The following is a 16,347-nucleotide window of genomic DNA, read 5'->3' as shown; positions in this document are numbered from 1 at the left end:
AACAGAAAAATAAAAGCAAACATGAACAATCTACGAAAATTACAGGACAATTCAGCTGCATAATTTATTCATGCAGCAATGCATGATGGGAGCCATGGATGAGTTTTGATTGGTGGCTCCCATCATGCACTGCAACATGAAGCACTTTGTTTGATTGTCACCATTGTTGAGGGTCATATGCTGATTCTTGATGTCTGTGTGTGTTTAAAAAAAAACCCTTCAGATCATAAAAGCTCTGCTGGATCTCAAGCGGTAACCGATTTACTATAAAGAAATAATATAACATCTATATGACCAGTTAATGCTGGATGTCACCAATGAATCTGACCATTTCACACTGAGAAAACACAACCATTATGACTGTGCTCCCCAAAGCATTGTAAACCTAAATTGATCAACTTTGGCTCACTGCACTTTTGGGAAACACAGCTCAGGTCATAATTTCTCTGGCCATAACAAATGTGCTCTACAAACACAAAGGAGATAAATAAATGTTAATAAATAGAGTCAAGAGCCCAACTAAAGGAAATGCTTTTCACCATCATGGTGACTTCAAACTAAACTTTCATTAAAACATTAACATCTAAACATCTGTTAATTCTCAATAAGAACTTTTGTTGATGTATGACAGAAATCAAATCAAACTGGTTAATAATAAGTGTAATAATGTTTAATGGCTGGGAGTCAGTTGTAGTTGTTGTGTCTCTCTCTTTTTCTCTTGTTGTTTCTTCAATGATTCTGCTTATCATCATCAGGTGTCTCCACTAATTGTCAATCATCAATCAATTATCTCATTAACTTTAACACCGCTTCAGTGTTACTTTTTCACTTCAATGTTACTTCTTCAGTGTGTAAAATATATATATCTCATTATAGTCAACAATTGTACGCTGTCAAAGCCAATTTTGTAGGGTCAATTTTTGTACTGTTAAATAAAGGTACAAAATTGTCACTAAAGGTACAAAAATGGTCTCTTAAGGTACAAATCACAAGGGTACAAATTTGTACCTTTGTACCATTGTACCCCTAAAGGTACAATTTTGTACTTTTATTTCTGAGAGTGTAGACTAAGTTGGCATACTTGAATGCTAAAAAAACCCTTATATTTCTCAGTGTTTGACATTGTTGCAGCACCTTTCTTCCCAGTTTATCAGTAACGCTTTGTTTAGTTCCTGTCTCTATGAAGCCCCTCATTTGGAAAAGTGCAATGTGCTCTGATTGGTCGTGTTGAGATTGGTCAACCACTTTGAACGTGTTTCGGAAATGTCACTCCCCTTACCATAATCGTGAGTTTCAACACGCTACTACTAAGGGAATGTTTACATGACAACAATGCACTAACAATAGAAAAGTTTTTCTTTTTACAGATCTGCAAAAATGCTGCATGCCAGGCCAGTAGTTGGCAGTGTCCGTTTGTAAAGAAAACCTACACTCCTGTGCACATAAGCATTCTTTTCATATACAACTAATCCATATATGAATTGAGTGGTTTAGTTCAAATTTTCTGAAGAGACTTGATTGCTTATTTGATGAACTGATTGAATTTAGGCTTTTATTCACATATAAACAAACAAAAGCTCAACTGTACTTGCTTGACGCGTGAGAACAAAACTCACGGGTTCTTACGAAAGCTTAAACGTGCTGCGTAACCCGAGAATGAACCTCATTGGTTCTTGCACATCAAGAAAACATGCTTGAGCTTGTTTACAATAACTGATGTGCGTGTTGATGAATGTTTATATGTGAATAAATGCCTAATGACGTCTCAGACTGTCTGACGGCAGATAAGGGGGACTTTTGAGCGATTCGTTAATGTTTTGTACAAGTTGTCATATTATAATTGAAATATATTGTGTTTTATTGACCACAATATTATTGTTGATAATTGTTGAGAGGGGCACTTTTGATTCATTTTGAAAAAAAGGCAGGAGCTAGAGAAGTTTACCCAACTATGACAAATTTTGCTTTTGAGAACACTGGAAATGTGAAAAAGGTCCATTAATATTCTAGACTATTTTTTGGAGGGTTGTTGCAATGTTTTCATTTGACTGATCCGAGACACAAAGGTTGAGGATCAAAACATTTATTGAAAGGGTAATCCACAATCAAAGTCCAAAAACAAGCAAAGGTCAACACACACCCAGTCCAAGCAGTCACAGGGCACAGGTACACACGCAAATAGGGAAAACAAAGCAGAAAGTCAAAACCATGAACATGAGAAGTAAAAGACAGCATACTCAGAATTGCCTTACACATACAAGACTTTGCAATGAATGGCTGCGTGAACAGGGTTTATATAGGCTGGGCTAAACAAGGTAATGAGAAACTGCTGTAGACAATCATGGATGATGAGACCAGGCAAGGAGTTATGGGGGATGTAGTCTTTGATGGAATGGCAAAAGTATTCTAATAATTACATATAATGTAATTATCATCACTGGCAGAAAGCACAATAACATGAATGATCATAATGAGATCTAATGACACTATAAATTCCTCATAAACAATGCCATGACTGAACCCAGATCGCCCTTATGATTTTTCAAATGTCACAATCAGCCCATCCATAAAGCCATACAGACCATTTCCTACAACCCCTCAAACATGACTATAAGGCAAATTGATATGTTTAACACAAGGACGACTGCATTTTTTTGATTGAAATAATAGATTTAAAAAAAATAAAAAATAAAAAATTCGTAACACTTTCTATGAAGACCATGCTTATAATGATTTATAGCCACATTTTGTTTTATGGTCTGTAGCATAAATAGGCTAGTCTCCAAGGCTACTAAACTTCTTCATATAACAAAGCAAATGTAAATCATCCAAAATAAATGCCATGATCACTAGATTTTATACAGGTGTTACTATAATGATTTTGTAAATGATGATCATCAACCAAATATTGATAATGTGGAAGTTTCTGCCATTTGCCTTGGTGTGACTTCTCACTTTTTGCAGACAATATAAAGGCAGAGTACATTAACTTCAAAATAGTGGTCAAATTTTGAGCTCAAGATTTTTTATGTAGATAATTTTCATTACTAAAACATCCAACTGCCAGATTTCCAGTGTCTTACCTATAATTAATTTGGCTGGGTCTTTAAATGAATTTTTCTCAGTTCCACATATAGCAAGTTAATGTCTTTTGCCTTTTAGGGTAGAATGGTTTTCAAGTCTCTTGTTGAGTTTTTACGTAATACCCTGTGATGGTGAACACACTGAAGAGTGCATTTCCTGTTTTCTAAGTGCTCTTATGAGCACATATTGATGCATTGCCACAGTATAGTCTCACAAAGTAAACTAATTAAGAGTTAGCCAACATTTTTCAAATGTACCAGCCTTGTGAGCAAATTAAGTATATGAAGTATATAGATCTTATGTTTTAAACGGACCATGATGTTAGCAGAATGTAGTCACGCCCCTGCATGACATTGAAGCACACACCCTCTTATCTCTGATCAGACCCCTCAAGATCATTTGTGAAATTGTTCAAAACTGGGTTTCGTGAGTTGCTGTTGATCTAAACTCTACAGCTATGGACTCAAGAACAGTGTCTGTCTTATTATGGATGTTGCTGTCGTCCTCCACTGGAATCAAACTAGATGGAAATGGTTATGTTGATGTTACCATTGCAATCAGTTCAAGAGTACCCCAGGATAACACACTCATTGATAAAATCAAGGTGAATATATATATTTTTTTGTCTATTTAACAAAATATTAATTAATGGTTTTAGTGGCTTTTGTGAAAGATAATATTTTGTTGCAGCTTTTAAAGAAAATCATATAGAAACAGGGTGAATTCAGGTTGATTGGGACACTTTTTCAAAGTCTCAATTGCAAAAACTGTTCCAATCATCCTCAATTCACCCTAATCAAGTTTCATTAACAGTATTTGTGAATGAACAAATTAAAGTATAATTACTTTTTTATAAATACTGTATTTTGAGTTTTTCTCATTTTTCATTCTGACAGGACATGGTCACTAAAGGGTCGATTCATCTTCATCAAGCATTGGATAAAAAGGTTTATTTCAAAGAAGCAACAATACTCGTTCCACCCAACTGGAATAGTAAGGATTTTACCAAAGCAAGAGCAGAGTCCTATGAAAAGGTACAGAGAATTGTGCCATTTTATCTTACATGCCAAATATTAATGTTTACTCATTTCATTAACATACTGCTGAAAATTTCAATGTGAAATACAGGCAAACATAAGAATTGATAATGCTAATCCAGCATATGGTGATGAACCCTACACTCTTCAATATGGTGAATGTGGAAATGAGGCTCAGTTCATTCATTTCACCCCAAACTTCCTCCGAGACGACACTCTCATTAAGACTTATGGGTCAAGAGGTAAATGTCATTTGTTATCCTTCAACATCTATCCAGGTTAATGCACTAATCTCTGTTTTATTAACAAGAATGTTTGTTTGTTTGCAGGAAATGTCTTGGTTCATGAATGGGCTCATCTGAGATGGGGCGTGTATGATGAATACAGTGAAACAAATCCATTCTACTACTCTAATGGCCATATTGAAGCTACAAGGTCATAAGACTTTAACAAAAAGAAAGCGTATTATTAAAATCTCATTGGAAACGATCATAACCATTGATTTCCTGCTTATCTTTAGGTGTAGCAAAAACATTAAAGGTCAGTTTTATGATGAATCACGTCAACCGTGCCAGACTGATCCACAAACTTTACTACCGACTAAAGGGTGCAAGTTTTTTCCTAACAAATATCAAAACACAGACAGCTCTATAATGTTCTTACCAAGCCTGGATTCTGTAAGTACAGATTTTACATGTTCCCACACATGCAAAATTTGCAGTGCATTTCATGCAACATACAGAATGAAGTAATTGTGCTAAATATTTGGTTTCAGGTGAGCACATTTTGTCGTGAAAACGAGCACAATTATGAAGCCCCAAACTTGCAAAACAAAAAATGTGGCAAAGCAACACGGACTGTGATATTTGAGGATTCTGTTGATAAAGACGCACTTCGTTCTCTGAAACCACTGCTGTCCTCTCCACCAGCGCCAACTTTCAAAGTTGTGCAGCGAATGCATCGGGTTGTTTGTCTTGTCCTTGATGTCTCAGGAAGCATGAAAGTATGCCACAACATTAATTTACTTTAAAACAAAGATGCTTCCATTATAACCTTCAATGCTCTGATATGATCTTAATCATTTTGATACCTGAGAAAGCATAAAACTTGAAATCATATGCATTTTTTTTTTTTCTTTTCTAGGGCCCCAGAATGCTTCGACTACAGCAGGCTGCCACACATTTCCTGCAGAACATCATTGAGGATCAAGCCAGTGCTGGAATTGTAACCTTTAGTACTGATGCTAAAACTCTGAGCCACTTGACTACTATTGACAGTGAATCCACACGAGAGAAACTCATCAAATTGTTGCCAAAAGTAGCAGAGGGATGGACATACATTTGTAAAGGCCTCAATCTAGGTTTAAAGGTGTTAAATATTGATCATGTTTATGATTTGTTAAGTATATAACCTACAGTTTGTTTTATACCAATGTTCTGTATTTGTCTTCAAAACTTAAAGGTACTTGAAAAGGACAATGGGGATGTGATGGGGGATGAAATCATTTTTCTGACAGATGGTGAAGCGACAGACAACATTAATACTTGTGTCCCAGCTGCAATTAAAAGTGGCGCCATTATACACACAATAGCTTTGGGTGATAAAGCAGATAAAGCACTGAGGGAAATGGCTGACCAAACTGGTAAGTACCATCATCACATAATGACGTATGTGTTCCAGAAATAGACGCAATTAAAAATGTATGAATTTCATTACTTAGACCAGTAGTTTTCAAACTGCAAGTTGCGCAAAGTATGACAATTGTGGTCAGAAATATGAAAAATTCTGAATTCTAAGTTCTGAAATTCAGTTAACACGTTCAATGGTTTGCACAACTTACATTTCTGATACGACACACAAGTGTTTTGCAGATCAGCGACGGCGCTCCACATGAGCTACACGGCATCCAAAAATAAACATTCATCACAGTTCGGTTCACTAACAAACTACTCTTATTAACCTGGTTCTTCTAATGAATCATTCAAAAGACTCACAAGGGGCCTGTCCAAATACCCACACTTGCTGTCTTTGCACTTGACCACTTGTACACTTACATGACGTATTTCCTGAATTTAAGTTTTCATGTAGGCGTGAAGACTGCAAGTGTGTGTAAAACTTTTAGATTTTAAAATAAACTTCTAAATGTTTGTTCAGTAGTCCCTATGTAAAAGAAGACACAATTTAAAATTTGTGGGGTTGTTTCACCCAAAAATTAAAATTCTGTCATCATTTACTCACCCTCAAGTTGTTCCAAACTTGTATGAGTTTTTGAATTTTGTTGAATACAAAAGAAGATATTTTAATGGATGTTGGTAATCAAACAGATAACGTTAGCCATTGACTTCCATACTAGGAAAAAAAGGCAAAAAAAACAAAACAAAACAAAACATGGAAGTCAATGGCTACCGTCAACTGTTTGATTACCAGCAGTCTTTAAAATATCTTCTTTTGTGTTCAACAGAAGAAAGAAACTCATACAGGTTTGAAACAAGAATTTTCATTTTGGGTGAACTATCCATCCATGCAAATATTGTACAAAATACACATAGCCTATTATCCTCTTTGCACCAATAAAAAGTGCACCAAGCTATATGTAATGTCTAATTAATTTAACCCACAGTGGAATGTTTTCCTCAACATCTTGCGATTTCAGGCCACCTAAGTTCCCGAACATAATGCATGATGTGATACGCATAGCCTTGAATACTGCTTCGGATATTGTGGGTTTATTGTGCATTCAGGGCATTGTGCTTTGCCATTTTTAAGACAATGGACAGTCTTGCACATTTACTTCGTGTCAAGTGCACTCACTTTCAAGTGGCCAAGACTGCAAGTATGGGTATTTGGACAGACCCAAACTCAGAAGTTACCAAATCAGCCTGACAAATCCTTCACTGAATTATTTCAACGAATCTGACAGAGCAGCTACTGAATGAATTAACTTATGATTCACTCAACTGAACTCCAAGTTCCATGTAAATGAATTTTTTGGTTGGTCTCAAGATTTATTACAGTAGACCTATATCTATAGGTGGATCTTAACACAAAAAAGTTTGGGAACTAACAAAACATGAAAGCAATTGGCCAATCTACATACATATGATGCTAGTAGAATAACAAATGATTTGAGCCGCATTAGTAACTTTTAACTAATGGATCCCAAGGTGATTTTTTTTTATTTATATATATTTATCATAATATGTCTACTATCATAATATGGTAGGTCTAAATAATAATATTCATATTGAAATATTGTCCAGTGCATATTTCTCATATGTTTTATGTTGGAATTAGGGGGGAAATTTATCACAGCCAGTGACGACATTCTCTCTAATCAGCTACTGCATGGATTTTCTTCAATTACAATACCAACAGGAGATCAAACAAAAGACCCAGTTCAGGTTTGACAAGTGATCACTCTTTGCTCATGGAATATTACTTTAAGATTATTATGAATATTCTAATAATTCATTTTTATCACCACTTTAGATAGACAGTGCGGGGAAAAAAACATCAGACTGGTTCAATGGGACAGTATTAGTGGATAAGACCATTGGTACCAAAACCAGCTTTACAATAACCTATGAAAAAAGTTTACCTGACATTTCCATACAGTCACCAAGTGGCTCAACCTACAAACAAATACAGATGCGTCATGATGAAGCAGCAAAAACAGTCACTTTAAAAGTTCCAGGAACTGCACAGGTGACAAACTACACAAGATTTAATTAACTTTCCTAAAACATTTTCATTAATTATTCATCTAATAATACTATTGTGTGTTTGCTAGCCTGGGGACTGGAAGTACAGTATCCAAACTACAATAAGTCAGTCTCTGACTATAACAGCAACGAGTCAAGCGGCGCGAGCTGATGTTCCTCCTATCGTTGTCAAAGCCCGCATGAACCAGCAGTTCAGTGACGGCACTAAACCCTTGATAGTGTTTGCTGAGGTCAGTCAGAATTACAGGCCTGTAATAAAGGCCGAAGTGTGGGCTACACTGGAGTCTGAATCTGGGTCCGCACAAGAATTACAACTTCTAGACAATGGAGCAGGTAAATTACCCATCATTTTTGTTTCAAGTGTGCACTCAACTCACTTTACACTATAAGGCCAAAAGTGCTCAAATAAATCAAGTATTGTTTTACAGGAGCTGATGCTTTCAAAGATGATGGTGTCTATTCCAGATATTTCACACAGATGAAAAAAGGGAGAAGCAGCTTGAAAGTAAGAGTGAAGAATCTAGATGGACAAGCCAGATTTACTATCCAAAAAAGGGATGGTGCCCCATACGTACCTGGATATGTGGTAAACGGTAAATCGTGAGATTGAGACTCTTAAAGCAAACTGTTCAAACATTTGTCCAAGTGGATGCTGCTCACTGGTGGTGGTTGAGGAGAAACCCCCTGATATGACTGTAAAGTGCTTTGGGTGTACAGACAGGAAAAGCACTAGATAAATATTTAATTAATTAATTAATTAATTAATTAATTAATTAATTCAATTCCTCAACTTTACATTTATTCATGTGGTTCCTGTAATTTCAGGTGTGGTGGAGCTGAACAATCCAAAGCCTCCAGTTTCTGAGGAATCACTCGAGGTTGGAAGATTTACCAGGACAGTCACTGGAGAGAGTTTTGAAGTGGCTTTTACAGGCTCAACCCCACCAAATTTCCCTCCTAACAAAATCACAGATCTGAGTGCTGAGATCCAGGAGGACTCTGTGCTTCTCAACTGGACGGCTCCTGGTGAAGACCTTGACCAAGGGACAGGTAAAGCATACAGTTAACACAAAATAAATGTGGTTATCACAAAATAATGTATATTTTTTAATAGGCCTCACAAGGTGTTTCCTTCCTTTTAAGCTAAATCCTATGAGATCAGATGGAGCTTTGACCTTAAAGAGCTTCGATTAAACTTCAGCAATGCTCACGTATTCAACACATCTGCTGTCTCACCGCAGGAGGCTGGATCAGTTGAACAGCATTCATTCAATCCTAATATCACAATCCAGAATGGCACCACGGTCTTTTTTGCTGTTCAGTCTGTGGACAAAAAAAGTGTAAAATCTGAAATCTCCAACATTGCTCAAGCTTTAAAGATGCTCCCTGGTCCAGACACATGCTAGACCTAAACTTGATGTTCAATGCAATTTCTCTTTGTCTGGCAACTGTGGTGATTATTGGTATTATTGCGATAACAACATGGGCGTTGAGTCGAAGAAAACTTTCTGGTTCTTAGACTACAACTAACATTAATATCTGATGCAAAGAAAATCTTTCTGTTGTACAATTACTGTGCTGAATTGTCTTTAGTTGTACACCATATGCTTGGCAAAAATATAAAATGCAAAATACAGTTTGGTAAATTGTGTTTAGATTTCTTTATATTGGAAATGTTTGTGTTCTATAGAGGCATATAATTAAACTCACTCAGTTCTTGATTTTTGCTTTAGCTATTGTTGTGTACCCTGAATATAATCAAATAAATGTGTCTAAAAGCATTATGATTCCCATCATTTCAAATTATGTCCATATCTGCAAAAGATGTGTGTCCTCCCATGATAGATTAATAAATAATTAAAAAATGAATAAATAATTCTGTTACTCAGCAGAAAACTTGTATAAATATAAGATACATTATTTATTTCGATTTCCTAAAGTCAGAAAAAAACTTGCACACAAAAATTAGAATCAAATTTGATTCTGCCCTCTGTTATAAAAGCTTACTTTTGTTGATTCGTTACAAACACAGTCATTTTGCATGATATCCACAGACATATTAGCATATCTGTTATGATTTACTGTGTGTCTGAAATATAGTTATGTGTTTTATATCTTTTTCAACTTTTTTTAATCATGAAGAAGTGTTTCACCATTTCCACTTGACAAGTCATGTTTAATGTTGTTGAGAGTTGCTTAATAAATTTCATCAGATCCTGTGAGAGGGTTAAGCAAATAAGATGACATGTCATGTAGATATAAATATATCAATACGCCTTATAGTCATGTTTGAGGGGTTGTAGGAAAAGGTCTGGCTTTATGGATGGGCTGATTGTGGCATTTGAAAAATCATAAGGGCGATCTGGGTTCAGTCATGGCATTGTTTATGAGGACTTTATAGTGTCATTAGATCTCATTATGATCATTGTGCTTTCTGCCAGTGATGATAATTACATTATATGGCAACTATTCAGTCATATAGTTAGATGAGGGGTCAAAGAAAAATCATAGTCTAAATAAAATGTAACTGCTGGAAAATGACAATAAATTTTCAGCCATTAAGTTATAACAAACTAGAGACCTGCCCGCTCCTGCAGGATTCAGTCTCGCTCCCGCAAAATAATGTTATATTGTACCACTCCTGCCCACGACATTCATGTTTTGTCCCACTCCCACCTGCAAAATCTTGCATAAAAGTATCTTATATAGATTTTTGGGTTAAGGTTCCCTTTGTAAAGGCTTTATAATGGTGTTTGTCAATGAGAAATAAGTAATTTACAAATGCATTATGAATCGTTAATAAGCAGTTATAAATAGGGCGAATGAATTATGAATAAAAGGGTGACTTTAATGCAATACCTGCCAAATAGTGAGCCGTTTTACTCACATGTTATAAATGCTTAATAAATGTATTTATTCACACTTATTTAACTCAAAACCAGATTCTTGATTTATTTCATGATGCAGCAAAAATTGACTATCATAATTAGACTGAAGGGTGGTGTATTTGTGGTTCCCTTTCGATACTTCACTCGTACTGCGTATGGGGAAAAGTCTCCCTTTTTCCCCGTCACTGAAGCCTTTTTCAATAACGCAGTGTAACTGCATCGTCATTGGTTCACTCATAGACAAGTCATTGAACCAATGACGGCGCAGCATAGCTGCGCGACCTATGGCGAGAGAGCGCGCGAACTTTCCCGCCGAAATGGGCGGGGTAAGGGACTATATAAGCAGGCGTTTCGCCATAGGATTTCAGTCCTTTCTCCTTCAGCGACGACAACGCATCTCCTCGCTGATCTCCGCCTGAAGCCTGAGGAAGCTCGCCGCCTTCGAGAAGCTCCCGCCGCCGTCTGAAGAGGCCCCGCAGCGGACCCAGCTGAACTCGTCGGTCGGAGACAGCACCGGCGCCCTCGCTGACTGCCGCCCCGAGCGCCATCCTCGAGACGCCCGCCTCCCGCTCCCGCTTCCGGCCGCCTTCTCAGCGTGTCTCCTGCCTGCCGCCATCCGGTGCGCCCCTTGAGAGCTTTCCCGCGGCTTATTGCCGCTCTAAAAGAGCGTTTCCTCAGCGGTTCTACCGCTCTAAAAGAGCTTCCGCAGCCCTCGCCGCTCTAAAAAGAGCCCCCCAATCGCCGTTATAACGGCGGCGGCGTTGCTGCAAATGCCGCGCCACTCTTGTGGCACGTGCAGAGCCCCTCTGCATGATGATGACGGACACAGCGAGTGTGTCGCGTGCCTGGGCAAGTCCCACGCCGACGGCGCGCTCGCTGGAGCCTCATGCCCGCACTGCGAGAGCATGAGCCTCGGTTCTCTGCGCTCGCGGGTCGCCTTCTTCACTGAAGGCGATCTCGCCGCTCGCGCCCTCCCGTCTCCTTCCTCCCGCGAGCCGGCCAGGAAGAGACAGCGGGGTAGAGCGACTCAGCGCCCGGAGTTGTGCGAGCTCACGTCGGCCCAGCCCCCGCGTGCCTCGCCTTCTCCCCCGAGAGAACGTTCTCCCGTCATATTCTCCCGACCAGAGCAGCGTCCCTCTGCAGATGCGAGCGACCTCGTCTCGTTTGGAGGATCTGACGAAGAGCCGGATGACTCCATGTCTCTTGCGGCTTCTGAAGCGGAAGGATGGGCTGGCGAGCCGGACGACCCTGCTCCCCCGCCTTCATCATTGATCACGGCCAGGGTATGGATGCCGAGCTCTTCTGCATCCTATCCAGAGCAGTGGAAGAGCTAGACCTCGACTGGGCCCCTCCGGAGGAGCCATCGCGTAGCCGCCTGGATGAGTGGTTCCTGCCAGGCCGCCGCCAAGCCCCTCGCCAGCGTTCCGCTCCATTTTTTCCTGAGGTGCACGAGGAGCTTACGAAGTCGTGGCGCGCTCCGTACTCCGCCCGCCTCCACACAACACACCGTTCTGCCCTCACTGCTGTCGACGGCGCAGAAGAGAAGGGCTATGAGCATTTGCCGCCCCTGGATGAAGCGGTGGCAGCTCACCTCTGTCCTCCCGCGGCTGTGGGATGGAAGACCAAAAGAGCCCTGCCTTCCAAGCCCTGCAGAACCACCTCTACTCTGGCTGGAAGAGCCTACACCTCTGCAGGCCAAGCTGCTTCGGCGCTTCACACCATGGCGATCTTCCAGGTGTTCCAGGCCAAACTCCTCCGCTCTTTGGACGAGTCCGGCATTGATGCACCTGCCTTCAAGGATCTCCGCAGCGCCACCGATCTAGCCCTGCGGGCCACGAAGGCCACTGCCCAGGCCATCGGTCGTTCCATGGCCAGCCTGGTTGTGCTTGAGCGCCATCTTTGGCTCAACCTCACGGAAATCAAGGACCTGGATAAGACGGCCTTTCTGGACGCCCCGGTCTCCCCTTCCGGTCTTTTTGGGCCAGCGGTGGATGGTTTCACCGAGCGCTTCACAGCGGCGCAGAAGTCGTCTCAGGCCATGAGACACTTTCTGCCCAAGCGCTCCAGCTCTGCGTCTGCTCCTAGCCGCCCCAGGACTGCGCCGGCTCAGCAGACCAAGCCTGCCCCATCCACCTCTCAAGCAGCGCCGCCTAAGGAGCATCGTCAGCGCCCTCGCCCTGCTAAGCGCCAATCCTCCTTCCCGAGACGCCAGGGACCCCGGCCCAAGATTGTGCTGGACCCGGTGACTCCGAAGACGTCCTGATCCAGCAGGAAGGAAGAGGGTTGGGGAATGTCCCGTTGCGACCGGACCACCCCAAAAGCTCCCTCGTGCAGTCTCCCCTCCGCCTCGTTTAATTCCGGGCGTGGGAGAAATGCTCTGTGTTGTAGCTGGGCCCACACATGTTGCGCCCAAACAAAACGCCGTTTTCACGGCGAACACTATTTTACTTCCTCTAAAAGAGAGCAAATTTCCTCTTCCACCTCCTTCGGTGTACGGCCCCCTACCCGGCGGCCTATCATCCGACATCATTCAACCCCTTGTCACTCGGGCCGAGGCCTGGCAGGCCATCCCCGACGTGTCAAGCTGGATCCTCGGGATCATAAAGCAGGGCTACTCGCTCCAGTTTGCACGACGGCCCCCTCGCTTCGGAGAGGTGCTTCAAACCTTGGTGAACCCGGACGACGCTCCCGTCCTCCGGGCCGAGGTCATGACCTTACTGAAGAAAGGGGCTATAGAAATAGTTCCCCTTCAGAGAGCGAGTCAGGCTTTTACAGCCGTTACTTTCTGGTCCCCAAAAAGGATGGCGGCCTCAGGCCCATCCTAGATCTCAGACTTTTGAATCGCTCTCTCATGAGACGGAAATTCAAAATGCTGACGCTGAAGCAGATCCTCGCACAAATTTGTCACGAGGACTGGTTCTGCTCGTTGGATCTGAAAGATGCATATTTTCACATCCAGATAGCCCCCCTTCACAGACGATTCTTGAGATTCGCGTTCGAGGGGGTGGCATACCAATATACAGTCCTGCCCTTCGGGCTGTCCCTGGCTCCTCGCACTTTTACCAAGTGCATGAACGCAGCGCTTTCCCCTCTGAGACAGATGGGAATCCGGGTTCTGAATTACCTCGACGATTGGCTCATTTTGGCCCATTCGCGAGTCGAGCTGGAACACCACAGATCCGTGCTCCTCAGCCATCTCCAATGCCTGGGTCTCAGGGTCAACCTAGCCAAGAGCTCACTGCTCCCCAGCCAACACATTTCGTTTCTGGGGGCAGTTTTCGACTCAGTCCGCATGGCGGCAGTAGTCTCGCCAGAGCGCGCCCTGGCGATTCAGCAGCTCGCGGCTTCCATCAAGAACAAAGCCTATCTTCCTCTGAAGCTCTTCCAGAGGCTCTTAGGGCTGATGGCTTCCGCCTCCCCAGTTCTGCAGCTTGGCCTTCTTCGGATGCGGCCGCTACAGTTCTGGCTGAAATCCCGGGTCCCCCCACATGCCTGGCGGCACGGCCGCTTATGCCTCAAGGTCAATCGGGCCTGTCTTTTAGCCCTGAAACCTTGGATGAACCCTGCTTGGTTCAGTCTTGGGGTACCTCTACAGGCGGTGTCACGAAGGACGGTGCTCTCGACGGACGCATCCAACTCAGGTTGGGGGGCTCTGTGCGAGGGCAGACCGGCCTTCGGTTCGTGGTCCCACGAAGAGAGCCATCTCCATATCAACTGCCTCGAAATGTTGGCAGTGATGAAAGCCCTGCAAGCGTTTCAGGTTCACTTGACGGGACGCCACGTCTTAGTCCAATCGGACAGCATGACCGTGGTGTCATACATAAATCACCAAGGCGGTCTTTCGTCCAGCCGTCTATGCGCTCTGGCGAAACGTCTTCTGGAGTGGGCAATACCAAGGCTTCGGTCGCTCAGGGCGACTCATATACCTGGCAAAACCAACCTGGGTGCAGACATGCTATCACGGAGCAACGTCCCCTCAGACGAGTGGATGCTCCATCCCCAGATGGTTTTCAAGATTTGGGAGCTCTTCGGGAGAGCAGAGATAGACCTCTTCGCCTCAGAAGACAACTCTCATTGCCCAACATATTTCTCAAAGGAAGTCGATGCGCTGGCCCACACCTGGCCCAGCACACTCCTTTACGCATTTCCCCCGATCGCACTGATCCCGCAGGTCATCAGACAAGTCAGGGAAGACAGACACAGAGTCCTTCTAGTGGCCCCGCTCTGGAGGAGCCAGACTTGGTCCTCAGAGCTGTCCCCTCTCGGCGTCCAAAACAAGTTATGTCGTTCCCTGCCGTGGCACGGCGCGGTTGAATTCGTTCCCCATACGCAGTACGAGTGAAGTATCGAAAGGGAACGTACTCGGTTACTAACGTAACCTCGGTTCCCTGAGATATGGAACGAGTACTGCGTTACTTGCCGTGCCACGAGGCTGCGGCTTCAGTGTCGTCGCTTCAGTCGATTGGCCTGAAATCCTATGGCGAAACGCCTGCTTATATAGCCCCTTACCCCGCCCATTTCGGCGGGAAAGTTTGCGCGCTCTCTCGCCATAGGTCGCGCAGCTATGCCGCGCCGTCATTGGTTCAACGACTTGTCTATGAGTGAACCAATGACGATGCAGTTACACTGCGTTATTGAAAAAGGCTTCAGTGACAGGGAAAAAGGGAGACTTTTCCCCATACGCAGTACTCGTTCCGTATCTCAGGGAACCGAGGTTACGTTAGTAACCGAGTACGTTTTCTTAATCAAATCTTTTCGAATATCTATGATTTTTTTTTTTTTTTTTTTTTTTTTTTTTCAGATTATACATTATTTTTTCCACAGGCACATAGGACGAAAGTTCTCTAAGCCATACAGCCTGACTGTGCGGTTCTTCTGATTTCCAATGTATAGCTTTATATTTCTTTGCTGCTATCAGAGCCATCTTAACAAAATGTGAAATTCTTCCTTTGATCAAATTGGAGGACCGATTCATTGCCCGAAAGTGAACCTTAAAGGTGCTCTATGTAAGAATGACAGCTAGTGGTTGAAATGGGTACTGCAGTCTGAATTCAAAATATTTTTTGCCCCGCCCCTTCCTCCTCAGACTCAATGCTCTCGCGGGTTGCCAGTTTGAAGACACGCAACAGGAGCGAGCTCAACTGACATTGGAAGGCCAGGAGACTTACACACATAAGATAATTAGTTGATTTATTTATTTATTTATGATGAGTTGATATCGCGTTTTAATATGCTCCTGTTCATAATGATTTTTAGATGGATACTGAGGCTTTTTAGGTGGGTAGAATCTGCGATCTCTAACCCAGTTTGTTCACTGGCTTCCATGGATCCAATTCGCTGCATGTGTTTTCCGCCAACTGGCAACCAAATACTATTGGGTAAACTGGCAACTTGCGGTCTTGCACAGACTGAAACAAAAACAGAAATTCCAACACAGAATGCAAATTTCAAAGTAAAATAACTGTAGCAATGGTTTTCAGAGAAACGAAAATGTGAACTTAGCATGTTTAATAAATATCTGCAAACATATTATGGTATTTTTACATAGAACACCTTTAATGTAAAGTGAACATATGCGAACATTTATTAATGAGTTATAAACATAAATAACCTCTG

At 42.2% G+C, this 16,347-nt stretch overlaps 1 protein-coding gene across 1 annotated transcript; it reads left to right on the top strand.

Annotated features, from left to right (window-relative positions):
- The first annotated feature begins 3,458 nt into the window (after window positions 1–3,458).
- On the top strand, window positions 3,459–9,734 carry LOC125248393 (calcium-activated chloride channel regulator 1-like). The gene is made up of 14 exons (XM_048160237.1): window positions 3,459–3,688; window positions 3,981–4,118; window positions 4,213–4,363; window positions 4,451–4,556; window positions 4,642–4,798; window positions 4,897–5,124; window positions 5,265–5,489; window positions 5,583–5,763; window positions 7,416–7,522; window positions 7,611–7,826; window positions 7,912–8,176; window positions 8,272–8,436; window positions 8,669–8,893; window positions 8,987–9,734. Exons 1-14 carry the CDS (start codon window positions 3,542–3,544, stop codon window positions 9,247–9,249), a joined length of 2,574 nt encoding a protein of 857 aa, XP_048016194.1. The 5' UTR covers window positions 3,459–3,541; the 3' UTR covers window positions 9,250–9,734.
- The last annotated feature ends 6,613 nt before the right edge of the window (window positions 9,735–16,347 follow it).

Source organism: Megalobrama amblycephala, linkage group LG16 (genome assembly GCF_018812025.1).
Source record: "Megalobrama amblycephala isolate DHTTF-2021 linkage group LG16, ASM1881202v1, whole genome shotgun sequence".
Lineage (NCBI taxonomy): Eukaryota > Metazoa > Chordata > Actinopteri > Cypriniformes > Xenocyprididae > Megalobrama > Megalobrama amblycephala.
Note: the sequence above shows the minus strand (reverse complement) of the source record. Positions and strands in the feature narration are given on the sequence as shown.

Excerpts from the sequence above, each read along its gene's own strand:
- LOC125248393 (XM_048160237.1), top strand. The coding sequence starts at position 3,542 with ATGGACTCAAGAACAGTGTCTGTCTTATTATGGATGTTGCTGTCGTCC. Across the intron at positions 4,119-4,212 it reads GAGCAGAGTCCTATGAAAAG|GCAAACATAAGAATTGATAA; the intron begins GTACAGAGAATT and ends TGTGAAATACAG. Across the intron at positions 8,177-8,271 it reads ACTTCTAGACAATGGAGCAG|GAGCTGATGCTTTCAAAGAT; the intron begins GTAAATTACCCA and ends ATTGTTTTACAG.